Source organism: Scomber scombrus, chromosome 13 (genome assembly GCF_963691925.1).
Source record: "Scomber scombrus chromosome 13, fScoSco1.1, whole genome shotgun sequence".
Classification (NCBI taxonomy): domain Eukaryota; kingdom Metazoa; phylum Chordata; class Actinopteri; order Scombriformes; family Scombridae; genus Scomber; species Scomber scombrus.
Window position 1 is genome coordinate 2684460 of NC_084982.1, and position 27919 is coordinate 2712378.

The 27919-nt window shown below is 39.7% G+C and overlaps 1 protein-coding gene across 1 annotated transcript; it reads right to left on the reverse strand.

Annotated features, from left to right (window-relative positions):
* Positions 1–245: 245 nt before the first annotated feature.
* Positions 246–27100, reverse strand: wars2 (tryptophanyl tRNA synthetase 2, mitochondrial). The gene is made up of 6 exons (XM_062431944.1): positions 26987–27100; positions 12708–12968; positions 7769–7849; positions 6016–6098; positions 4314–4432; positions 246–1096 (listed from the first exon to the last, which is right to left on the reverse strand). Exons 1-6 carry the CDS (start codon positions 27098–27100, stop codon positions 648–650), a joined length of 1107 nt encoding a protein of 368 aa, XP_062287928.1. The 3' UTR covers positions 246–647.
* Between the last annotated feature and the right edge of the window lie 819 nt (positions 27101–27919).

Consider the following 27919-nt stretch of genomic DNA (forward strand, 5'->3'; position numbering starts at 1 on the left):
ATAATGGTTTGCATGGAAAGACATTAAAGGCTAATTCTGGCTTAATAAAACTTGGATCAGATTTTTAATGTGTTTGGCCAGTGTTTCTATTAGCTATGATAACATTGTACTCACCAGAGTCATTTGTGAGGTCTTGGAACAAGGTGACATCCATATAACAAAGTCCAATGGGCCATGAAACACTTTAAGCCTCCAGTTTAAATGGAATATCAAAATCACTTTATTTTAAAGACAAAATAATACAGTGAGTGAGATATGTTGAAGTGGAAGCACAGAGGGATTCTGTGAACTGGGATGAACAGTTTACGTTATTATTTTACCTTTTTTTCTCCATTTAAATAAATACAATCAAAGCAGAGGTTTAAACATCTGCTTCTGTTTCTTGCCTTGCTGACTTCTTTTTAGCGGTGTTGCAGCATTCTGAGATGTCAACCTGAAGTCAAAGGCACCTACAAGAGCCATGAAATGTTGAAAACAAGTTTGAAAAAGATAAATATACATATGTAAAAACAAAGGCTGACTTTCTTCGGTTCTCTTTTCATTTGGGTTTTTTCCACGATGTCTCAACTTTTTTTATTATAATCAGTTACATCCTAGAATAGATGTAAACAGTCATTAATAGAAGTTGATGTCCACAGAGCTTCTTTTCAGCAGAATCCAACTCTCTGTCTGACCTCTCTGAGCACGGGCGCAGCCAGTTCCCGAGCCCTTTGTGTCCCGCGGGCCAGCAGCCCCTCCAGGTGAGTCCGGTCCGCCCTCAGCCTCTCTATCTCCTCTCTGATGGGCGTAAGCCTCTGGATCACCGCCTCTGTCACCAGCTTCTTATACACTCCTGTATCCAACCCTTTGGCCTGGGACACAGCATCCTCTACGCTGATGGTTGCCATGGCGGCGTGGAGGGTAACCAGGTTGGACACACCGGGCCTCGTCTCCGGGTCGAAGGTGACCTCGGAGGTGAAGTCGGTGACGGCGCGGCGGATCTTGAGGGCGATGTCGTCAGGAGAGTCTGTGATGGTGACGGTCGCCATGGCGTTGGGGTCGGACTTGGACATTTTGGCGGAGGGGTCGCGGAGGGATTTGACCTTTCGTGTAGAGCCTGCGGAAGGAAAGGAGACAGAGATGATGTATTTATTTCAGTATGAGGATTTGAAGACTTTGACACATTTGTATTACAATACCATTAATCAGTTTCAAACTAAACTTACAAAACTGCTGTAAATGGTCACAGAGTGAAAGAGAAGGAAGCAGGTTTGGTTTCAGAGTAAAAGAATATCATTTAAAAAAAACTACTTAAAAATCACATTTTCTAATTCTGTGGTATTTGCATCTTCTTGAAAAAATCATCCATTATTTATATTTTTATTTAATTGCTGATCAATTTTAGCATCCCTTTTAGGAACCTTAAATTTGAAATAAAATGTGATACAACAGAATAGAGCATGCAGAGCTGGGACTAGTGTCGGGAAAATCTTCACTTTCAAGCTGTGTGCACCTCCAATACAGTATAAGCAGCTTGAAGGTAGCCTACGAGGCAAAACCCTGGGCAAAAACTCCTCCTTTGTGAATGCGTTGCAAAAAAAACACACTTCTATTAAAACCGACAGGAAGGGTTTGATTTGGCTTCAAAGAGAAGGTGGTGAACGGTCAACTCTGCTTCGCCTAAGACGAGACAAGACATGAGGATAGGATCCACCGGGCTGAGCCAAATGCTGCTGACCTCCTTGGCAACACACACATACACACACACACACAAGATATAAACTCATCCCTGAAGTCATCTCGAGGGCATCCCCCCAAAATCTATTATCACTCTATTATTCTGATACAAGAGGGCGAAAATATTTCTTTAATCAAAGCTGCGCGGCACACATGACTGACTCTGTCTTGTGCTTTTATGATACTGATAATCAAGGAGGATGAGACTGGGGGGTCGGCGGGATCTCTGAACATGTCGACCATGTGTGTGTGTGTAAAAACTAAACTGAGTAATCTCGGACAGCACGGAGTAATCATTAGAAAATAAGATAGTCTCACAGACGCTTCGTTGCACTTTCATTTCTCTTCTTGATTTCCCCTCAAGTGTGACAGACACGCAGTCTTAATATACGTCTTTTAATTTAACCTGCATTTACTGAGGTCGGAGGGAGATCTGGCCAACATGGAAGGCAGAAAAAGCTGCAGTCAAAACATAATAAACTCAGTCAAACAGGAAACAATACAATAACAATAATTACTAACAGATAACAATAATTAAAAGGGCCAAAAAAAAGAGCACCGAGCAGAGAGAGAAAGCTACAAGTGGTAATCATTTATCATTTATTAATCATCATGACAGCATGTAGCATCTCGTCCTCTGAGGTCAACACTGTCAAATTATTTGTGAAGATAATTTAGTAAAAGATAGGAAAGACGTGTTCCCAGAATTTGATTAAAAATGAACCCTGAATAACACTGGTTGCTTGCTTTATTTTTAATGATGCCGCCTCATCATTATGACAAATTAAAAGTAGAGTTTGATAGTAGAAATAATGAAAAGTGATGTCATTCCCCTCCAAATCAGATTCTTTCTAAAGCTGCTGTTGAGGAACAATACTGAGTAGGAAAGGCAGGGAGAAGATTTTATACACAAAAACAATAAAAACAACATTTTTAAAAATCAGTGAGAATGCAACACAGTAACAAGATGTGATGTCATCTGCACTGCAAAAACACTTCACATCAAATAGTAAGAACATTTTCATCCTGTTTCCCATGCAAATGACCATCTTTCTGCTAGTTTCTGAAAGTCAAGTTACATTTTTCTTGATTGCAGCAAAACAAGAGTAACAGCAACAATCTAGAAAATACTACATCACTCATAATACTGCAGTACTTTTACTGTAATACTGCATACTACATCGCTCATAATACTGCAGTACTTTTACTGTAATACTGCATACTACATCACTCATAATACTGCAGTACTTTTACTGTAATACTGCATACTACATCACTCATAATACTGCAGTACTTTTACTGTAATACTGCATACTACATCGCTCATAATACTGCAGTACTTTTACTGTAATACTGCATACTACATCACTCATAATACTGCAGTACTTTTACTGTAATACTACATCGCTCATAATACTGCAGTACTTTTACTGTAATACTGCATACTACATCGCTCATAATACTGCAGTACTTTTACTGTAATACTGCAGTACTTTTACTGTAATACTGCATACTACATCGCTCATAATACTGCAGTACTTTTACTATAATACTGCATACTACATCGCTCATAATACTGCAGTACTTTTACTGTAATACTGCAGTACTTTTACTGTAATACTGCATACTACATCGCTCATAATACTGCAGTACTTTTACTATAATACTGCATACTACATCGCTCATAATACTGCAGTACTTTTACTATAATACTGCATACTACATCGCTCATAATACTGCAGTACTTTTACTGTAATACTGCATACTACATCGCTCATAATACTGCAGTACTTTTACTGTAATACTGCAGTACTTTTACTGTAATACTGCATACTACATCGCTCATAATACTGCAGTACTTTTACTATAATACTGCATACTACATCGCTCATAATACTGCAGTACTTTTACTGTAATACTGCAGTACTTTTACTGTAATACTGCATACTACATCGCTCATAATACTGCAGTACTTTTACTATAATACTGCATACTACATCACTCATAATACTGCAGTACTTTTACTGTAATACTGCATACTACATCACTCATAATACTGCAGTACTTTTACTGTAATACTGCATACTACATCGCTCATAATACTGCAGTACTTTTACTGTAATACTGCATACTACATGTTGGTATAAATACTTGTTTTTACTTGTAGTAAGTAGGATTTTTCATGAAACACTGTATTTTGATATTGCAGTATTAGTACTTTTACTGTAATACTGCATACTACATCACTCATAATACTGCACTTTTTTTTTTACTTTAGTAAAAGCTCTGAATAATTCTTCCACCACTAGGTGCAAAGGATGATTTCTCGGTCAAACAGATGTCGACACTAAAAGTATTTCATCAGTGTGTATTTCAATAGTGAGTTAAATGTCCCATGATGCTCTTAATGTTGTTTCAGAGGGTTTTTTTCACTCTGTCAATAAAAAATTAACTGCATAAAACTAAAAAATGGAAAACAGACGTTATCTGACTTCTTCAGCCTTTAGAAAGTCTATATCAGTTGTTGTAATGTGTGTGTGTGTGTGTGTGTGTGTGTGTATGTGTGTGTGCGGTCACGCTTGTACGTGTGTTCTTACTCATCAGGGCTCTGGGTTCGGGGAACAGGTCTCCGTAGCGGTTGTTGAAGATGCGCGCGAGGTCCTGAGCCAGCTCCAAATGCTGGACCTGATCCTCTCCCACGGGGACGTGTGTGGACCTGAGAGACGATCCAGAACACAACATGAGCTTCTTACACAACTCGCACACAGTGATAGCAGAGGAAGTCAAATACATAACAAGATGTGAACTCAAACTGGAGGCGTCTTCAGTGTTGGTTTATCAACTTTGTAACCGTCACTAGGGAGGAAGCAATCCATTCATTTCTTTTTTTTTGAATAAAACCCAGAGAACATTAGAGATGTGATTTTTCCCCTTTTCTCAAAGGAAATAAGCTTTTGGCTATTTGATGATTCAACTAGAAACAGCAGGGCTGCACAGGAACAATCTTATACATTTGTTCAGAAATACAAGTATTCATTTTCACATTGGAAACACTAAAGTAACAATCATTCACCCAACAGCAACAGCAGAGTTTCACTTGACATCAATCTGACACAAGACTTCAATTTAACATGTCAGAAGGATAATTAATAAGCTAAAGGGCTGATTCACACAACTTCTATACAATCATACATTGGTAGTAGTAACTACAACATAGATACACAATATAACAAGGTTTTATTTTCCCATATTTTGACATATCAGTTTTCTAATTAGGGTGAATGTCCCTTTAATAATAGTTATAACTGGCGCCTCGGTAGCAGAAAGTGGTTAAGCACATAATGGCAGCTTCCCTGGTTTGACCTTTGCTGCAGGTTCTCTCTCTCTCTCTCTCTCTCTCTCTCTCTCTCTCTCTCTCTCTCTCTCTCTCTCTCTCTCTCTCTCTCTCTCTCTCTCTCTCTCTCTCTCTCTCTCTCTCTCTCTCTCTCTCTCTCTCTCTCTCTCTCTCTCTCTCTCTCGCCTCTATGACATCTACTGTCTAATAAAGGCAAAAATGCCCAAAAAAAAACCAAACAAAAATAAAAAGTTAATACTTGTATTGTGACTCCAAACAGTCAGGAGTCCCACAGTGCCAGCAAATCAAGCTTTACCCAAGATACTAAATTGTCATTTACAGTATGAAACAGCATATCTGCTACTTGAAAGTTAGGTTTTATTTAAGAAATGATAATCATTGATTATGCTGTCTTTGCTCTCAGATGATGTGCTTTACTTCTACTAAAAAAAAGGACTTGATGTTTAAAACTCAAATCAAATCAAATGGGTACCTTATTTTTTTTTTATCAGTGCAGACTGCACTCTAATATAGTTTATATCATCATTTATAATCATTTGCAGCAGCATCTCACTACACTTGATTTGGCTTTCGAACGCAAACAGAAATCTGCTTTTGGACACACGATGGTCGCAAATGTCTGTATGGAACATAAAACCCTCCTCTCTAAAGATGTACTGAATTTATTCTTCTTATTTAATACAGCACATATAAATGATAGGATAAAAACATTTTAATAGGCCTCGGGTTTAGAATTTTGTGATCAGTCTTTAACACGTAGTAAAACAACAAAGCACAATATGATGACATCGGAGCAACGTGCACACACACAAACACACAAACACACAAACACACAAACACACACACACACACACACACACACACACACACACACACACACACACACACACACACACACACACACACACACACACACACACACCCTACTTGCATGCAGTTCTCACTTGTAGAGGAGAATATCAGCAGCCTGGAGGACTGGATATGTGTAGAGCCCAACGCTGCCTTCGTTTTTTTGTTTGCTCTTCATCTGGAGGAGAAGATGGAGGGAAGGAAAGGTGGGAGGAAAAAAAAAGGAAGAACAAAGAAAAAAAGAAAAGAGGACGTGTTAAAGACTGACTCGAGCCAACTATTTTTTATTTCGCCCCCCCCCATCAAAGAGTCGTTTTCACTTTTACGACTCATCGATTCTCAGATAAACGGAGGCCACGGGTGAGTTCACCTGATATTTTCCACCGTGTTGGAGATCCACTCATCTGTTGGGTAAACAATAAAGGTTGTTTTCCATGTAACAACAGAGACCCCCCCCCCCCCCCCCCCCCCCATTAGGGGAACGTCTGGCTCTCTCACCTCCTCTCAACAAGCATTAAAACTGCATGTGGTTGGGAAAATAACAGTGATCGTAAGACTTTCTCTGGCAGGTGGAATAGAAGAATAAAAAAAAAAAAACAATAAAAAGAAATAAAGATGTTGGATAAACGCTGGAAATTTAGAGGGAGGAGAAAAAAGAATGATCTTCATTTGCCACGTGGCGATAATTAAAGCAACATCTGGACTGGCAGGGGAGTACGAGGACAAGAGGTCTAAGTTTTGATAGGCATGTGTCATCAATAATAATCAAAAATATATATAATTAACTAGAAAAAAGGTTGTGTGATTTGACTGCACAGAGAAATCAAGCTTGGGCTTCTTGTCCTGATTTAATGATCTTCAGAAATAAATAGCATTCAACTTCAGCTGATGACACGAGAAGTCAAAAAATAAGACTTGGCCGCAATGAGAAAAGTAGATATGAGGTTCGGGCTTAATTCTAATTGCACATTACTGGATTCAGAATATTATTTGGGTGGAGTTTGTTTTGTCATGATAGTCAATAAATTAGCAATCGCTCTATATTCTGGCTTTTATTCATTATTTCTAAATGATCCATGTATAAATTCATTTGTATTATTTGGTGTTTATTGCAATTAACCCTTACAGACTGTTCAGAGTCAGATTTGACCCATTTTTTTTTTACATCTGACTGTTAAAACACCATATACACATTTCTTTCAGCGAAATTTTGAACTAAAATGGAAATAAAATGCATCTTTCTCATCTTTCTTTTTTTACATTTTTGTGCAGCTGATAGACATTTTTGTATATGCAAATGTACAAAATTAAAAATTAAAATAAAACATAGTTCAAACATGTTTCTGTATTCTTCATATTCTATAAAATGTTCTCCTTTTTATACATAAATAAATAGATTACACTGTTCAAACATTAATAAAACATTTATTAATGACTGAATTTATAAATGTAAATTGGTGTAGAGACTAATTATGAGTGAGAATATATACAGTATGTAAGGGTATTGGTTTACTAACAAATCGTAAGATATTACACAGTATATCTATATTGAGTTAATGTATTTTAATAAAACTGGTGTGAAAGGTGTCATTTTACTGTAATGAACCCACTGAAATGTTTAAAAGGAGCTTGTTAAAATAAGACAACTTGACACCTATAACACAAAATGTTTAAAATAATGTTGAATCAGTTTATGAATCAACTTCACGTCAGCGTAAATCATAAATATTCACTAAACAACATTTTATGTTCAATGTTGGATAGTTTCGTGCGTTGCGTGTTTCCTTATGTGCGTTTTGACTATTGAATTGTAGAAGAAATGCACTTTTGTTTTGTTTAAATTCCAACCTTCCACTGTGGCAGGTGTCTGAGGCGGGGCATGCTGGTCAGACAGCCCAGGATCCAGGAGAGCTCAGCGTGCTCGGACACCTACGGGTGACAGACACAGACAGAGAGAGAGAGAGAGATGGAGAGAGAGAGAGAGAGAGGGAGAGGGAGGTGTGGGCAGACACCACAGGACAATGTCAATCACACAGACTTTTAGACACACTCAAAAATTGGCTGTAAAGATTCAGTAAATTCTTCATGTCCTGTAGATTTATTCACTTAAATTTGAGGGTCTTACATATTTTGGTCCAGTCCTATTTTAATATACAACAAACATCTTTATAGTGATGTTATAAATCCACACACACACATGCAGTGTATTATTTGTGTGTGTGCTTCATGCTGTCTCGAGTCCACTTATAAAAAAAATTCTTGCGACTACAGAGAAGCACTCTGGAGATGAATGGAAGGAAATAAATTAAGCAGATAGATTAAACAAACAGATGAATGGAGGAGAGCTCTGCTACGGGACAGCAGTGATGCAGGGTGAGGGCAACTACCTAGCGCCTCCATGTGGCAGACAAGTGTACTGCCCGTCTGTTCATCTCTCAATCTGACTTTCATTCCTAAACGGGGTCACACCTGCCCTCCGACTATTAGGATAATACCAAGATAGACAGATTTCTGATATTAAATGAGTTCATTTAATCGTTTTCTTTGCCTTTTGTTTTGTTTTCATTTTTTTATACATCTCAAAGAGAGAATACACTTTTAAGATTTGTTTTCAAAAGACTATGTGTGAACCACAAGTGCAAATAGAGCAACTTTTACTTTTGCAATGGAGAAATAGAAAAAAAATATGATTTATCAAAAAGTAACATTTCTACATATTAATAAATTTGAATGAAACAATCCTGGATTTTAAATCAGCTGTGGTCTCATTGGAGTCATCATCATTATTATTAATGCAAGTCACTGATGTTGATTATTTAAGGGAGATCAAATGTATCCAGTAGTCATTAATAAACTATAAATCTATCCATCAAGTTCTGACATCAATCTTTATAATTAATTATTATTATTTTACCAGGTTGGTTTCACAAGATCGGGTTTTCTTTTTCAAGAGTCTCAGCCATAAATGACAGCCAATCACAGTGTATGTGAGTGTGTGAATGTGAGCATGTATTGCACGCATTTTAAAGCTTCACCTTTTTAAACTCTCCATATTTTTATTATTATTATTTATTTACATGCATTTGTCCTTTAAGTTGGACTTTAGTTGTGTTCCAGTGAATCGGTGATAAGTCTATTAATCATCATCAAGCTCAAATGAAATTAACAAAACAGAACTGTTTTTGCATTGTGTTAGAATAAATGAATATTAATAGTAGTGTAATGGAGTGATCCAGTGCATCCGGTGTGGTAAATTAATTTCAACCTATCCTCTTTCACTGAGTCCTGAATGTGAAAAAAATGCTTGTGTGTGTGTGTGTGTGTGTGTGTGTGGTTCAGGTAATCCTCACATTGTCAGGATGTAAATCTGTTTATACAGTTGTGTTGTGTGGACTCACCTCACTTATGGGGACAAACAAATTGAGTGATTAATTTTGGGGTGAGGACTTGGTTTAAAGTTAAGGTTAAAGTTTTTTGTTTTGTTTTTTGTTTTTAAACTGAGGTTAAGGTAAGGGTAAGTATTAGACATGGGGTGGTTATGGTTAAGGTTAGGATAAGTGTCCAGGAAATGAATGTAAGTCAATGTTATGTCCTCTGAAGTGATGAAAACATGACTATGCGTGTGTGTGTGTGTGTGTGTGTGTGTGTGTGTGTGTGTGTTTGTGTGTGTGTGTGTGTGTGTGTGCGTGTGTGCGAGGATTAAAGCAAGAAAAGATGTGTGAGCCTGAAAAGTTGACCAAGGGAAAATGTGTACAATGTATTGAATGAAGTGTTACAGTATATACATTTTAAACTGCTCTATGCCTAAAATCAGGCATGGTACCTGTTAACTTTAACCCCTAGTGTGTGTGTGTGTGTGTGTGTGTGTGTGTGTGTGTGTGTGTGTGTGTGTGTGTGTGTGCGTGCGTGTGTGCGCGTGTGTGTGTGTGCGTGCGTGTGGGGGATGCAGGAAATATCCTTCTGCTTCAGCAAATTAAACTTTATAGACATCGGCTATATTGGCATCCTCTTTCTCACTTGTTGCTTGAAAAGCATTCTGGGGAGCGTGACGTCAAGGGCCAGACAGCAGGGACATAAACCCGGGATTTCGGGGCTAATATGTAGGGGGCCCGGTATTCATTACATACTGCGGACAAACAAGAGATGGCACAGATGTTGATGACAGCGCAGAAGAGGATGGATATGGTTTTGAAGTGCAATAAAACTCGGATATTTAAAAGCTCAGGGAGAAACAAGGCCTCTATTCATGCTGCGTGGCAAGAATGCACCGCCAAGACAGATATGCTAATGACACGGATCATATGGGCATTACACTGATACTGACTTATACAGCCGTGGCAACAACTCCTTCACATTATAAAGAGAGGGGGGTTTTGGAGAAGTGCTAGCAGTTGGATCTTTAGAGTAAACATACTTTCTCCACAATGCTTTCATAAAGCTCAGGGGGTTTGTAGGATCTGCTGATTCATTAACTTCATTTCTGATACCGCTGACTCCGGCTCGTCACCCGTTCTGTTCTTTTTTCTTTTTTTTTTTCTTCAATGAAGTCAAGTATTTTCTTTGGGCGGCCGTCATATTTTTACATGTGGAGCAGGCGTGTTTAGAAGGGTCTCCTCGCTGCCAAGTTATGTGGCATGAAGCTAAACAGGTATAAAAATAGTACTGTGTGTGTTTTTGTGTGTGTGTATAAGTGTGTGTGTGTGTGTGTGTGTGTGTGTGTGTGTGTGTAGGGAAGAGGGTGGAAGAGAAATACAGATGGACTGGACTTCACTATTTTGCACTCTCTTTCTTTCACACACATTTCAAATTCTAGACTTGTGAGGGAGGAAAACACACACACACATACACACACACACACACAGTATCGAACAGATTTTCGTTTCCTAGGGTGGCGACGGAATATTCTGTTAAGTCTCGCCCTACTCTGCCTCTGATTGGCTCACACCTGTTGCCTTCATTGGCTAGGTTGGTTAAGTTTAGGCATGAGGAGTGAGATGGTTAGGGTAAGAATATCAGGGTCAGAGCCAATCAGAGGTAGAGTACAGTTGGGTCTTTGCAGAGCATTCCGTCACTATCCTAGAAAAAGAAAACTCACCACCAGCTGTTCTGATTTCCCTCTTTGTCGTCACTGTGAATTTAAACCTTCAGCCTGGAATCTGTTGATGTGCTGCAATTGTTAAAGCTGTCATTTACCCTCTTGATTCCTTCATGTGGCCCTAGCAGGACGTATTAGTGGTTTATGGTTGTGTGTCTTTCCGTACTCCCTGTCAATGAGTGTGTGTGTGTGTGTGTGTGTGTGTGTGTGTGTGTGTGTGTGTGTGTGTGAGAAGGGGAGATAAGAATCAAGAACGATCAAATAAGCGTTTTGGGGCCGGCCAGCATGTCAGCAGGTAAACATTACAGAGCTGACAGAAGTAAAATAAACTGCCAAAGACGGCTGACTGTCTCCATGACAAACCTGGAAGGAGACTAGAGGCTGAATTTAAACTAGAAATACCTCTTGTACCGAGGTTGTACGCCTCCGTCAGTCAAGTTGAAGTTTCTGTCCAGACTCATATAATATGAAGATTTTGAAGGACTTAAATACATGTATTGAGTGTTTGGAAGTTGAAGTTATCATTATATTGACATGTATGATTGCAGTGAGAAACATGCTGTCTTCACTTAGAGACTACTTGGACATAAAAAGTCATCACTTTTTATCACTCATTTTATCCTATTACACATTTATGTGAAACTTTATCATGATGAGTGTATACATTCTTGACTTATGGCCAAAAAGCATGTTTTGTGAGGTCAAGGTGACCTTTGACCTTTAACCACCAAATTCTAATCAGTTCATGCTTGAATCCAAGTGGACATTTGTGCCAGATGTAATGAAATTCCATCCAGCTCACCCAGTTGAATAATAGTCTTCTGGTACTTCTCACCATTCTTTATTTCCATTTAGCACAAAGGAGGACAATTGACCCTTGAATGCATCATAGGGCTGCATTCAACGGCCAATGCCAAGTTGAAAACTGCAACATCCTCCTGAGAAAAATGTGTTAGAGCCTGACCGATATATTGGTCAGCCAATATTGATCTTTCACAGATTTATCAGTATCGGTGTATATGTTAACCGATTTTTCATTTTAATTATATAGGCAATATTTACTGTATATTTGATGCCTTTTCTTAATTCAACTTTAATATATAAGTACATGTTTTTTTTTGTTATATGTGTTTTTGTTATTTGTTAGTTAAAGTTAGTTATAGTTACTTATAATTATTAAATTCCCAGTGAAGTTTACTTTTTCAGTTCATTTATGTCATTTTATACAATAAAGTTTATTGTCAATGGTAAAATATCATGCTTTCATTACATATCTTTGTCAAATTTTTATGGGATCATTGCAAAAAAAAAAGTATGTATCTGTAAAATTATCGGGTGATATGTCAATATCAGAATTTTTTTACTCCTTAATATCGGTATCGCCATCGGACCTCAAAATACAGTATCGGTCGGGTCCTAAAATGTATAGCCCTCAAAATAATAATTTGGAGTAGCATCCTTATCATTTAAGAAGGATTTAACTAACACAATGTCAACATGGTGGCTACACAAGATTACTTCTGTCAAGAAAACTAATCTGGTGTCTTCCAACAGTCTTGAAAGACATCTTAAATATATCATAGCATCTGCCCAGTCATGGGAAAACACTAACAGTCAAAATATTCATTAAATAAATCTGAATCCCAACTTTCCACCATCCATCCATCTATCCCTCCCTTCTCTCCAGCTCACTTGAGACTGTTGGAAGAGTATCGCTCTCTCTGGGTCGATGCCGCAGGCCAGCAGGCTGGCTGCCATGTCCACGATGTTGTTCCTAAGCTGGGCTGGGTCCTGAGACTGGGTAATGGAGTGCAGGTCCACGATGCTGTAAAGCACTGAAGGGTACTGGTTCTGCAGGGACACCCAGTTCTCGATAGCGCCCAGGTAGTTGCCCAGGTGGGGCACCCCGGTCGGCTGGATCCCAGAGAATACACGCTCACCTCCTGGAGGTTCCTAAAGAAGAAGAAAAGGAATACATTTAGGGGTAGTTTTTATTTTAACATAACAAAAAAATGCAGCACAGACACTGATAGACTAATATACTGTCAGTCTGAGAAGAGAAGAGCAGTATCAGTAGGAGAGAAAAGCGAAAAGGTGAGAAAGTCACAACTAGAAAGAAGCCTGCAGAGACAGAAAGTGTCAGCCTTAAACTATTGGCAGGTTGGACGCCAACAGCGGTCATGCTTGTATTACCAAGATGCTAACTCCATGGCTAGCACTTCTGTTCTCTCCCAAACACATCCAGCACAAAGAATGCATCACCTCACTTGCCAACGATAACACTTAACATCTGTCCAGCCAACTTCAGGGCCGCTGTTACCACCACAGAGGAAGGACACTGGAGGTGCAAAGGGAGGCAGAACCACAGAAATATATCAGATGTACCATACAACATGCAGCCCACCGTATCACCAACATTTAAACAAGGGCCTTATTTTACAAAGCTGGAGCTGGGACAGGAGCGGGCCCTCCTTTTAAAAGGAAAAGACGGGAGATCACTGGTTTTGTTTGTATGCTTGGGCAAACACAGTGTTTCTGTTTCTGCAGAGCCTGGCCGGGCCTGACCACCTCGTTTCTTCTGGCACCGGCCTGCTCCACTGAACCTTGGCTTTCAATTGGGCCTGCTAGAAGAGTCCTAACCACCGCCCGTGGCAGCGAGCACCACACGATACAATTAGAGGGCAAGCAGAGCGGCACCTGTCATGAGACGTGAAACCGCGTTGGTACCCAAACTCGGGGCTTCCTCACCAGTGCCTTTTCACAGTACATTAGCGTTGGCGGAGCAGAAACACACTGAGACACATACTGGAACTCTGTTGTTTGTGTTGGGAAGTGAGAAAGACCCAGCGTTTGGCTCATGGGTGACACACACTCATCCGCCTACCATGGGGACCAAATATTCAAATGCCGGCACAGAGGTGCACAGCTGTGGCTTTGCTGGATGCTCCAACTCGTAGGTGAGAAGGTTGTGAGGGATTATTTTGTATGTGGAATATGTGGTCGGGCTAATATGAACCTTTACTTGCACTCAGATTAACCCAGGAGCTCTACAACCTCCAGGGAAACAAGGCCAACACCACCATTTGTTTCTGTACTAAGAACTTGTTAAGGTGGGCCAGTGTTGTTTTTGGTGGAAGACCCAGGTTTTTGGTGGGGACAGGGCCTGTCTGCATTCTTTATTTTTTTTAAGTTTGAGCACAGCCTAAAAATGGGACTGAATGAATTGGTAAGAAAAAAAAAAGGTATGGGGTTCGACACGTATAGTTAACAAGGCAGTGCTATTGTTGAAAACGGCTTAGGTTTTCTGCATTGCCTATATTCTAGAAATGGTCTGTGATGCCTTCAATCAAAAATGTATGCAAGACCCAATGTAGAAGACATGCAGTGTTTATCAAAGGGAAAAAACTTGTATTACAAGTCATCAACTACCCATTGAAACAGTTTTTTCCAATTTTCCGATTCAACAAATGTATACGTCAAGGTTCACACTGTAACTACCTTGTAATCACTTTCAAAGAATATGAAGCACAATTATGATGAGGTTGGGTTTGTTTCAGCTCAATAGGAGACGTGTTGACGGGTTGTAAACAGCAGCACTTGGACATTTCAACAGAGAAGCTCGTTTTTTAAACTTTCCCCCCACCAAAACTCTCAGGATGTCTTTGTTATCACCTGACATCTGACTGGCGATCATATATTCCGCGCCTGCACCCCTTCAAGGTTATCGTAACCAGTCATTAAAACCTGAAGCTTTCGGAGGATATCCTCTTCGGTCGCTGCCGAGAAGCCCGTTATCTCGACGGCTTGCTGAGCTACATCACATTCAATCTGACTGAGGGACAGGCTCGGCGCAGCCCCCGAGATCGGGTAACAGCTGCTCTGTTACCAGCTTGGCCCAGAGCCTCTCTCACTCACGGCCCTGAGGGATCGAATAACAACTGCTCTGAGACCAGCACGGTCCACAAAGCCTCCGTCTACTGGCCTGAGGGAGCTGGTTGCTGCCCGGCAAGAGAGAGGCAGGAAGGAACTGGGTGCTTATGTCATTACCGACGGGGTAATTGCGCTGGAGTGCCATTGATGCTGAGAGCCTCTTAAGAGGTGTCAGGATTGATTTGGGTGCGGACGGGGCCCTGAGTCTGGCTCATGTGTGTTCTCACCTCGAGCTGACACGCCAAACGCATGTTCCCCCTCCGCTCCGGCCCCCAAGGGAAGCCATTAGCCATGCAGACATGGTAATGGTGTCATTTGAGCCAATCGAGTGTCAAATGTGAGTCAACGCCACAGCTAACCAGCCACTGGGCAATCAGCGGCTATCACACGTCACGCTACTTCGCCAGACACCTCTGTGTTACTCTTGGTGGAGGGAAAGTGTCTTTAAACATGTTGTCTCTATAGTCGTTGGAAGAGAAAGTAGGTTACACAAAGATGTAAATCAGCTACAGCATGATGACAGAGGAGACAGCAAATGTTGTAAAGCAATTAATGTTTGTAATGAATACTGTGCTGCAGAGCCAAGAGTTATAAAATATTATCATCTCGCATACCTTTGCCGTGGACTACATTAACTTGTACAACTCAATTCATTTTAACATTTAAATACTTGTAAAGTATTTGATTTCATATTAAGGAGGTGAAATGACACCTTGTGGCTTGTTAAAGATTACTCGTAAGATAAATCAAACGTACCTCACATGGTTCAAATAACTGAAAAAACGTGGCTATAAATACACGCAAAAAGGAACACGTGAAATCAAGGACAATTTTATTGTACTTGTGTTTTTTATTTTACTAAAACTGTTTTCCTTTCTTTTATTTCTTTCTGTCTGTGCTGGACAGCACTTTGGATCAGCTACGTTGTGTTTAAAGTGCTACATTACATAGATAAAGTTGAGACCAGTAATTCAAACTGAATGTCAGAGCAGGGAGCTGTTGACACAGCGCTCTCTGTGGGTTGAAATATTCCTAGCATGTTGTGCTTTTGGCCACACCCTTGTCAGTGATGTCACAGCGGGTGTTTCGCCTTTGACAGCCAATGATGAACACCTGCTGTGACATCACATATTAGGGTGCGGCCAGAGGTGCTAGACTAGACACTTGAACGCTTCAGTCAAGTGCAGAAGGGTTTTCTGTCCTGAGTAAATGTTGAATTAACCTTAAACACAGTAGTAAGACTATCTACAGCCATGCTAGCAGCTCTGTGAGGCTGTACTTGCAGTGCTTAAAGCTAAATATTAATGTTAGCATGCTAACTATGCTGACTATGACGGTATGCTGATGTTTAGCAAGTATTGGTCAAGTTTCTAAGACACAGCGTGAGACTAGTACTAGACTAAAGACAAGATTCTATGAAAATATGCATTGAGAAACAAGTCTAGTCGTGGACTAGCCTTAGTGCCTGTCCGGGAAATCGGCCCATTATCTTAAATATGTACTTCATCTAAGTTTAGTGTGTTAGCATGCTAACATTTGCTAATTAGCACAAAAAAGAAAGTACAGCTTTGGCCAAAGGGAATGTTCTGCAGGTATTCGATCATAAATCAAAGTATTAGTCAAATTAAAAACGTTGACCTGATGATTGCGCCAAATTAAATGTTCACCAAAGTTATTACAACTCATCCTGATGGGAAACATTAATGTCTGCACTAAATTTCATGGCAATCCTTTCAGTGGTTATAACAACATTTAACTAAAAGCCAGATAAAGGTCAGGTAAGGAGGATTTATCGTTTGGGGATGATTAATGTCGGTATAAAATTTCATGGCATTCCATCATCTAGTTGTTGAGATATTAAGTAGTGGACAAACTAAGAACACAACAAAAAGACATCATAGAGCCACAACATGACCCATCGCTAAAAGTCCATTTTTTCACCTTTTTTTGCTTTTCTAAAAAATTTAGTCTAGATCCTTGTCCAATTACAGTTACATAAGAGTGGATCAATGAGTAACAGCATCATTTACCATACCATATTATCTCTTTACTTTCCTTTCTTTCACTTTTTTGTCTCACGGTCGTTGGAGGCCTGTTGATGACACGTAGCAGACGCAGAAAACTCTGGTTGTTCTCTCCTCATATTTTACACTGACAGGAACGGCGCTGTCGTACCACATCGCAGCTAAAGTGACGAAAGCTTTCTTCATCCACGTCTGCCAGATGCTGAACGCATTACGCGCCGTGTGTATGTGTGTGTGACATTAAACGCCAACAGCTAGAAGGTTACATACACTTAAAGGCCATGTTTTCACACTTGCAGTACCTTTCCGGGAATATGTGTTCATTGTGTCTGTGTGTGTATATGTGTGTGCGGTAATATCCGTAGGGATAGAGGTCATGTGCAAACACAGACATATACGTCCACACGTGTTGTAGTCTTTGCCTACATCAACATCGGTGAAGCTGTGAAGGTGTCTGTCCGTCAGAATTTGACAGCTCACGTTAAAGGATCAACACTGGTGCAAAGAAAAAAAGAAGACGACAGTATCATGACTAGATCCTATGCACAAGCTGCATAATTAAATGGAAAACAATGGTCAACTGGAGCTGATTCATTTCATTTGAGGACAGAAAGACAGTCCCTCTCTTGGAACGAATGCCGGCTTTCCCAGAATTCCAGAAGAGATCCATTTCCAGGGTTCCATGGAAACAACATTTCCCTTTTCTCTCCAATGTCTTCCAGAGCTCTGGAACAACTGCATGGTGGGATACGGATGACAAATGTTGGATTTATCAGTGAGAGCAAGTCACAACCCCAATGACATCCTTGCAGAGGAATGTGTAAAGATGACAGATAGTCCTGGAGCCAGATGCATAAAAACCCTGTGTAGATTCGAGACTGTAAGCACACAGGCGCGCACACATTCTTTTCATCACATTTTTAAATCTTGGTGGTTTCGACTCCCGCAGTTAAGCTGGGCAGACACTACAATTTCATTAATCTTGTACATTTAATTAAATCACGCTACATGTTTAATCATGCTTTCTGTACGGCCAAAATATACTACTCACGCTCACACTGAACAGTTAAATGAAAAGATGGATATCTGAAGGGAGGCAGACAAGCTGTTGTGTGTTTATAGCGGATCGAATCGAATCATGGAACTGCTAAAAGTGCAAGACGGCAGATCAAAAAAAAGGCAAACGGCCTAAAGTCAGACGAATTATAAAATTAGTCTGAGACTAATCGTAGCACTGGGGAGCAACTTAAAAGCACCAATGAGGTCTTGTGGCAGTGCCAGCTCAGCCATTACCCACAACTGCAACTACCTACAGCACCCATAGTGTCATTAATGCACCAAACATACACCTATAAACTATCCTCTGTAGTGATACTATACTTGAGCATCATCATCCAACTACAGCACCAGTCTAAAGTTTGGACACAGTTTTTCATTCAAGTAAATGGGAATGTGTGTCCAAACTTTAAACCATTATTGTATATTGTAGTACAATACTGAAACAGAGTTTACGAGTGATTAATAATAAAAGTTTAAATGGAAACAAACCCATGAACAGATGGGGAAAAATAACATTTCAATACGCTGCTGTGTAACTGCTATTCTATTCAATTCTCTTGTATCCTTTTTCCATTTCCACTCTACTTTTACACTCAGCTCAACCTTGTGAACGCCTTGTGCGCACCTGGTATGTATATGCATAAGGTGCACACATTCTCACAGCATGTTCTTCAATAAATACCAGTTTATGTGTGGAGATGGCATATGGATGGTTTTTGTGCATCTGACCCGTAACTGAATCTCACAGTCTGCTGGGGGAAAAATTTGTTTTTTTTTTACTTTAAATACTTGGAGTCACTTCTAGAAATGGCTTTGTTCAAGTTGTTGCACAAGCGTTGCTGTGAAAGGAGAAAAGCAATAAAAAAATAGACCAGATATCGGCCATCCTCATTATTGAGCAGTTGTGGCTTCCAGCATGTGCGGCCCCCCTAACATCCTCGCAACAGTCCATGTTATTAATCACAGCCGTGATTTTGGTGAGCTAAGACTTGCAAAACTGTGCATTCCTCTTCTCAGATCTGCTCTGGGCTGCTTTTCAAGGCTCATACATCATATCAGAGCCTGCAAGCCCCGCGGAGTGGCCCACTGACATCTCTCTCACCGAGGGGTTGATGAGCTAGGCCGACGGTCACCGCCGTTTTTACCACGCCAATTTCAACACGTTTCGAATCTGCCTCTGGGATCGCCGCTTGCTTGACCCCGCTGTGAGTTACCATCAGCTCATTGTGAGCTGCGGAGGAGCCAGATCTTACAAAGACCGTGCCGAGATGGACCTGCTGATGGAGGATTTTCTCCTCGTTGCCAACCGGTCCTCCCGCTGGGCTTCGGACATACAAGATCCAGTGTTCGTCTTCTGTCCCGGGCGCCCCAGGCACCTCATTAACACCGGCATCATGCTGAAATGCACCTTGACACACCTTCCCCCCAGCTCCTCTGTATCCTCACTTCATCTCTGTCTTTCACTCACTTTGGGACCTGTTAACGCAGGCGACCAACAGAGCCGCACTTCAGTAAGATATCGAACAGGAAATGGGCTTTACAGTATTAACCCCCCCCCCTTACCCTCTCTTCTCCCTAAAGCATGTGTGTGTGTGTGTTTAGCTGATGTGGGAACACACCACAGCTTGAAACAAAGTGCATATGACCACAGAGAAAACACGCACACACGTCAATATAATAAAGTACATGCAGGCAAGAAAAACTGAGCGATGGAGCGGTGGATAAAGCAGAAGAAAGAAAAAAAGAGAAAAGAAAGTGATGGAGGAGGCAACTTAGTAGAAAAATAAATAAGAATAAAAGAGTTGAGTCAAAACTTGGACCTTTTTTTCTTTTTTTCCTCCCAGAGAGGGTGTTGGAGGGGGAGCAAAGGGGAAGGCCCAAAAGGAGCGTTTGATTAAATCTGCGGTTGACGTGTGGGACAGGTGAGATTGATGAGGTTCCTCTGAGTTTCACACTGTGCAGAGAGCGGGGGTACAGGAACAGAACGCTGCAGTGTGGCGGGACAGGGCTCGGGGCCCGCTCGCGCCGTGGGGTCCCAAGGCTGATTAATGGGACTGGAGGCCCTTCAAAAACAGCACTCCCCGCAGACAGGGCCCGACGATGCTCCAAAAATAACCAGGCAGGGGAGGCAGTCCCGGCCCGCGGCCCTAACAGGCTGCAGCTTCTGAAGGATCCAGACTTCAAGACAGCCTGGGGGGAGATAACCACGAGGAGCAGCGCCTACTCAAGACAGGAAGCTGTAATCTGGCTCATTAGAAACTCAGCGTTTAATGACTTTTCTGGTTTATGTGACGCGATAAACGACACAAACACACAACTGATACTGTATCAACTATTATATAATAAGACCTGCTGATGTAATTATGCAAATGCAATAAGTTTAATACAAAATACAAACTTAAGATAATGTGAAACTACTTAAAAGTGATTAAGAGGCTGGTTTTCTGACTTCTTTCAAGACTTTATAATCCAGGATGCCCAGTTTTAGCGATAGATCTATGAGTCTAAAGACTTTCCAGATGCTGCAACACAAAAAACACAGCAAACTGGTAATAAAGGTAATAGTAATGACACCATTACCTTTATTACCAGTGTGCTGTGTAGAGGATTTTACAACTCTGGAAGTTAACCACAGCAGAAACCTTCTTTTTTTTTAATCTCCATTAGAGCTGCAATGATTAGTCAATGAATCAATTAGTCCAGTGACAGAAAATTAATCAGAATCACTTTGATAATTAATTATTTGTTTTGAGTCATTTTTTTATTCTCTTGTTCCTTCTAGTTATTTCTATTTAGTTCTTAAATGAAAGCAAAGAAAATAATTAGCAGATTAATTAAATCATGACTGGTTGCAGCCCTGTCCATCTTCTTGAAAGTTCACTATTTAAACAGAATTACACGGTACACGTTGATAAGTGAACTATAAGAAATGTGAGCTTGTATTTGATTCACAAATGTCATTCCAATCAATGTTGCCTGAAATTGAACCAGGGTCAACTTTTTTACAGATGATCCTGTCTTTTATTTGTCCAACTTCTCTTTGTTGGCATTCCCACTGTGATAACAAAGTGGTTTCATAAATGTCTGTCTAGATCTAGACTAAAACTTAAATGTCTACCCAGATCCAGAGTAAAATTCAAATGTCTGTCTGGATCCACATAAGACTCAAATGTCGGTCCAATTCTAAATCAAGACTTAAATGTATGTCTGGATCCAGACTAAAACTCAAATGTCTATCCGGTTCTAGACTAAAACTCAAATGTTTATCCGGATCCAGACAAAAACTCAATGGTCTATCAGGATCTAGACTAAAACTCAAATGTCTATCAGTATCCAGACATAAAACTTAAATGTCTACCCAGATCCACAGTAAAATTCAAATGTCTGTCTGGATCCACATAAGACTCAAATGTCTATCAAGATCTAGACTAAAACTCAAGTGTCTATCAGGATCTAGACTAAAACTCAAGTGTCTATCAGGATCTAGACTAAAACTCAAGTGTCTATCAAGATCTAGACTAAAACTCAAATGTCTATCAGGATCTAGACTAAAACTCAAATGTCTGTCCGGATCCAGACGAAAACCCAAATGTCTGTTGGGTAATCGAAAATCATTTCCAACACCCCGTCCCTTGAGAGTGACAAACATCTAAAATCAGCTAGTTACTAACCAGGCCTGATACTGAAACGGTTCTGTAAGTGTAGGGCTATTAAAAACCAAAATAATGTTCCTACAATATGTCAGTAATCACATGTAGAGCAGCTGGGCCCGGCTGGGAAAGCTAAGACTAGCCTAATTTACTGTATATGTAGCTATTTTTCACCGTTAAATAAACACATTTGTGCCAGATCAGCTTGTGTCCATGGAGCGGGTCCCTCCACACGGTTTCAAATAGTTTCATTAAACCACTTCCTTCTCCTTCTGTGTCGACGATGGAGACGTTTAATTTTATTTCTCATGCAGGAAACAAATGAGTGACAGGAGAACTAATAATATCATCAAAAGTCACAACACAGCAAAAAAATAACTGGCACACACTTCATAAATTTATCAATATGTAATTATGGTAACATTAAAAGGGAAAACCTCCACCAGCAGCAGCAGCAGAGATCGGTCATTTCCTCCCATACAGGCAGCGTCTGTTGTTGAGTGCAGCTCAATGGCATGATACCAGATACTTGCTACGTTTTAATTAAAACTGTCAGACGCTTAGCAAAAAAACGCTGAATCGGGCGCGGAGTAAAACTAGTACGATTCCCCGGACACCAGCGTGGACGGCTACAAACCAATCCTGTAATTCGACAATGTTCGATATGAATTTTTTTTAAAGGAATATGTTGACATAAGGGATCTTTTTTAAGAAATGGGTAATGTGCAAAGCGCCTGAATGAGAGGGCCCCGACCTGGAGAACGGCTACGATGCAGCCAATAACACAAGAGGCTGACTGCTGAGAATTAGCGGGCTATTCTGACAGTTGAAAATAAATAGGGCAGTTAATGAACATCCTCAAAGGGGAGGCCATGTTTCCTTCGCTCTCGCCGGAATCTCCCATGTGGTGTGGGAGCCGCTCTAATGGTTTTAGCTGACACCCGCATAAGCGAATTTGGAGCCGAGGAGAACAGAGAGGCAAATTAGAAGTCACTTCCTCTTTCCTGGAGCCTGGGGCTGACATGACTGATATCAGCCAATAACGGGACCACAGGCGACGGACGGCTGGACGTGTTTCTCACTGTATTTGCAGCTGACATGAGGCAGGAGTGTGGGAGAAGGGTTATGGAGCGAGCACACACATCAACTCTAACCATATACTAACAACTGACTTCACTATTTAGGTCAGATTAGTTAAAGTGATTAGATATTTACTTAGTTTAAATAGTCAATTAATCACACAGTAACAGAAGAAGTTAATGACTCTCAAAATTACTGGATATCAAGTAAACAAAAAAAAACATTCCCTTATTATTGTTTCCTAAATGTTAAATTGTTCTTTATTTGCTTGTTTTAATTAAATAAAAAAAACAGGGAATATGGCTGCAATTTAATATTAATTAATCTACTTTCTCAAATAGTTGAAAATAGTGAAATCTGCCCACCACAATTTCCTCAACCACAAGATTATGTCATCAAACTGCTTGTTTTATTCAACTAATGATCCAGAACTAACTGCTATTCAATTGACACGTAATGTAACAAAGATGACAAAGAAAAGCAAATGATCCTCACAACTGAGAAGCTGAAACTGGTCAATGTTTGGCATGTTCACTTTATAAATGACTTCAAATCATTTCCTCTCTAATGGGAAACAGAATTAATTACAGAAACAAAGTTAAAGCAAAACAATACTGCAACTCTAAGAAGGACCAAGAATAAACTGGAATTTAGATGACATTGTTTAAGATGTGTTTAGACAGAGAAGCAACTGTTAGCCAGGCTTTATCACCTCACTGGTGCTTTTTAGGCTGAATGGGAGCAAATCTCAGCAGCCAGGAACGCAAAAAATAGCTGCCTGCACTACAAAGACGCATGTTGAAGGTTACATTTGTTAGTGTGAAAGCAACTATAACTACATATTTCTACTACAAGACACAACATTTAAGCTGCTCTTACAAAAATTTCTTCATTTCTGACAAAGGTCTCACTTCAACTTTGTATCAGTCCGGTAAGGTTTCGATGACTTTTTTTTTAAAACACATATTTTCCAGTGCATAAAAAAACCTTTTTAAAAAAAAAGCCTGTCGTTTGACGCACATCACACCTCAGGGCTTTGTGAGCGCGCGTTGGTGTTTGCGCTCCGGTCGTCCACATTTGGAGAAAATTAAAACAAATGAAAACCAACACTTCATTTCTGATGTTATTGCTGGTAATGAAGCACTGCTGTGATGTGCTTTTTTGGGTCCCCCACCTCCTACCCCCATTTCCAGCCCTTCCTCCCCCCCTCTGGTCGCACACCTCTCCGGCCTCTCCAGAGACTCGGACTTAACAAAATACAGACGGGGGGAAGGAGGTGAACGCACATACTGTATTACAGCTCATACATCAAGCGGCAACGGGGCTTTGGGCAGATGGGTGAGGGTTTTTTTTAACTGCGCCGTAATGCAAGAACAGCTCAATAATTAGCATCTCTGTTATATTGAAATGCACCGGTTATTCTTACGCGTGCCAAGGGACTCGTTGTTTGCCTTAACACCCCATTTGCTTCTCCAAGGCAGCCGTGCAATGATAGGAAACCCTACGCTGAGTTATGGTGGGCGCCTTTCTTGAATCAACTGAAGTAAAAAAAAGTAGACTCGAGGAGTGCTACTGAGAGCCTGATGTCACATGACCGACTAGAAAAGGAAACTGCAGCAAAATAGATTAAAAACACCTTTTAGTCAACATGAAAGCTGCTACAGTCAAAGACGGTCATTTACCTGTAACAATAACTATTTTTGTTCGCGATAAACAATATTATGGTCATTTGAAGATCATTTTATACCACTGATATAATGATAATATAATAGTATAATAATGCAACGGGAGGTGGGGGGTGGGATTGGAGAGTGGGAAAAGGTCACGGTCATGTCCATGTATCATACGATATGTCCATATAAAAACATGATGATGTTGATAATTGCGTCATTGTACGATAAGTCAATAACATAATTATAATAATTGTGACACGCCTATTTACTGTAAGATGTGTGTATCGCTCAAAGCAATAAAGAACCTGCATTTAAACTCATACATGAATAATAAAGCTGAAGAAAATCATACATAACATTTAATAAGAATATTATTTTGTGGCTAAACTCAAATATAATCTACGTATTACAGGAAATACAGATTTTGTGGCGGCATGCGATTTGATTTTATGGTGAACTACATTTTTCTTCAACTGGCCTTGCCTTCTTCAACATCAGTTTGTGATTTCCTCCATTTCCCAGAATGCCTTTCTTCCAAGGATTAGGTGCATAACCATGTTTGCTTTCATCTGAACTCCAGAGAAAAAAAAAAGGTGTCACTCTATATGCAGGGCTGCAACTAATGATTATTTTACATTGCTGATGATTCTGTTGATCATTTTCTCAGTTAATCGATTAGTTATTTGGTCCAGAAAATGTCAGAAAATGGCTCAACACGTCAAGGTAATGTCCTCAAATGTCTTATTTTGTCCACAACAGCCCAAAACCCAAACATATTCAGTTTATTATCATAGTGGACTAAATAAATGACTTTTGATGCTGGAATCATTGAATTTGGACATTTTCCTCCTAAAAAAGACTCAAAGTGTGTAATAAAGTCAAAATAGTTGGCCATTAATTTAATAGTTGGTGACTAATCGATTCATTGCAGCTCTAGTTTTTATGTGTCTGAAACATTTTCTGTGGTCAAACTGAATGCAGTTGCTCAAAACATCTGGCCGTAATTGTGAACACATTTCAATTGTCTGTTACAGTTTTTGATACTTTTTTTTATATTTTTTTTTTTAAGTAAAGTCTGAGGACCAGCACAAGTCTTTATTTTAGAAAAAACACATTTTTTTAAAAATTTTAAATGTTCTAAACAAATTTTGTCTCCCTGCCTAAGAGGAACTACTGATGAGTCATGTCTTAAACTCAGCTGCTGATGTTGACTCCCCAGAACAGCTGTAACTATATCACAATGCTGCAATTCTGAGGCCAGATTTGACTAATAACTGAGACTGACCAACCACTGATGATCAGTTATTCAGACGTTGCATATTTATCCCGACCGATCTGACCAAAGACCAAGCATTGGACTCAGCTGAGTTATTCACAGCAGTAGTAATGAGGAGAACAAATATCCAGCCTACTATAAACTGCTTACTCAGTGCTGATTGTTAGCCAAAAGGTGGACAATGTATCCAAGTGGACATCATGATGTAGACACCACCACATCATGATCCCAAGTCTTATTGTGCCTTTACACCATGATATAAATACTGTGTGTTTATACATGAAACGCTAAGACTGCAGACTGCTGTTTCAAGTCTTATTATGTGTCTACAAACCAAACTAAAGCAGCAATACTGACAAAAAGTAAGACAACTTTTAGTAATGTTTTTACCTTTTGCTAAGAACATGATCAGTATGAATAAAATATGTCATATGACCTGTAGGCCAATCTATGTGCAGCATCAGTATGTTTCCCATTATGTAGTGTTGGGAGTTAAAACAGCCTGACTTCCATCAGCATCCCAACAATCCACTGTAGTGTAATAAAGAGGGCAAAATCAGTGATATGTAGATTGTACTGATATCTGAGCTCATCCCAACTCACTAAAACACTAAAGCAATTTTAATGTGAGACACAAGGACTGAAAAACTACTAATAAGACACATTTAAACTCAAGATTAGGATACTGAACCATCACATACTGTCAAGATCGTACAAGATACATGTTCAGATTTGTACTCTTATTGACTTAAATTGACCGAAATCAGAATGTTGCAAATTGTAGACTGCATTTGATTAAATGTTGTGTTAAATGAATGGAATGATGTCTATATTTCTCATCATAAAGGTATTGCCAAAGCATTGTATATTATAACATAAGGACTGGTGACTGGTTGCTGCTTTGTTTTGCATTTTAAGGCAGTAAAGTAGTAAATGTGATGTTCCAGCAGCATAGTTGGACACTTCTATAACGCTTTGCTGTGTGTGTTTACCAAGAACAAGCTAACTTCAAATATATTAGAATGAAGTAGTAGTTTATCTCATGAGTATGTTCGGTGTTGTCAGTAGTGACTGGAGCTGTGTGTTAGTAAAGCATCATAGTTACAGTGTGTATGGAGGTAGTTAACAGCTGAAATGCAGTGTTATGCTTCTTTAGACACACACACACCACTCATTTAATACACACTCAGTAACATGAATGAGAGCTGCAGTGTAAAGCTGGGTTCAAGCTGTGAAGCGACGGTAATATAAACAAGAGAAGAAGAAATGTTTGTCTTACCGTAGCAGGAGGTTTGTTTTCCGTGGAGGCTGCACACATATATCTTTTAGGAGAATTTAGTTGATGAATGAATCTGAAGACATGTCTCAAGTTTGTCCGTACTGGGAGCGCCATCTTGGTATGACGACATCACACTACGGTGGCTGCGAAAGGACAAAAATGATTTTCCGCGTTTCAGTTGCACCAGATCGCCCATTCTCTAACAAAACCGAAGCCTGAGTGATTTTATGTCGCAAATAATGAATGGTAGTCATATTTGATAGTTGTGACTTTGACTCTGAATATCAGTGTGATGGTTTCAAACTTAAATGATAGCAGGATCTGAATCAGCTGTATTGGTCAGGTGTGTTTACACACACAATGACTTTAGTTGCTCAATGTACTTATATAAAATAACAATACAGAAATCATCAGAAATATGTAAACATAATACAACCAGTGCAAAGTAGTGAAGAGGGCTGGGATGAATGGTTAAAATATATATAGTAGCTGTTCATGTACAGTATATACATCCTGTTCAGTTATACAGTAGTGAGTGAAATGTATTGCACATTTTACATTTTAAACTAAATAAATACTATATGTAATTAATAAGTGCAAAGGGTATTATAGTATTTCAGGGTTTTTTTGGGGGTTAGTGCCTGAGTTAACTGTCATCTTACATACCAAGAATTCAAGTCAGTTACAAAGTATCATTCTGTATTATTCCGATATATTTATAGGAATATTATGTGATATTACGTAAGGAATGAAATGGTAAATGAACAAGTCATCTGGATTGTTGTGTTTGTTTGTTTGTTGTTTTGTAATATAATTCATCTGCTGCTACCTTCATGTAATATATCTTATATATAGTTATAATCACCAACAAACTGTTTATTGTTATGCACACTGAATTGGAATCAGTTAAATAAGACACTTAATGAAATTAAT

Bases quoted from the DNA above. Each gene is read 5' to 3' on its own strand.
- wars2 (XM_062431944.1), bottom strand. From the start codon at position 27,100: ATGGCGCTCCCAGTACGGACAAACTTGAGACATGTCTTCAGATTCATT. The intron at 4,433-6,015 runs GTGAGAACTGCA...ATCGTCTCTCAG, and splicing joins GCTGATATTCTCCTCTACAA to GTCCACACACGTCCCCGTGG. The intron at 1,097-4,313 runs GTAAGAACACAC...TTCCTTCCGCAG, and splicing joins CGAACCCAGAGCCCTGATGA to GCTCTACACGAAAGGTCAAA.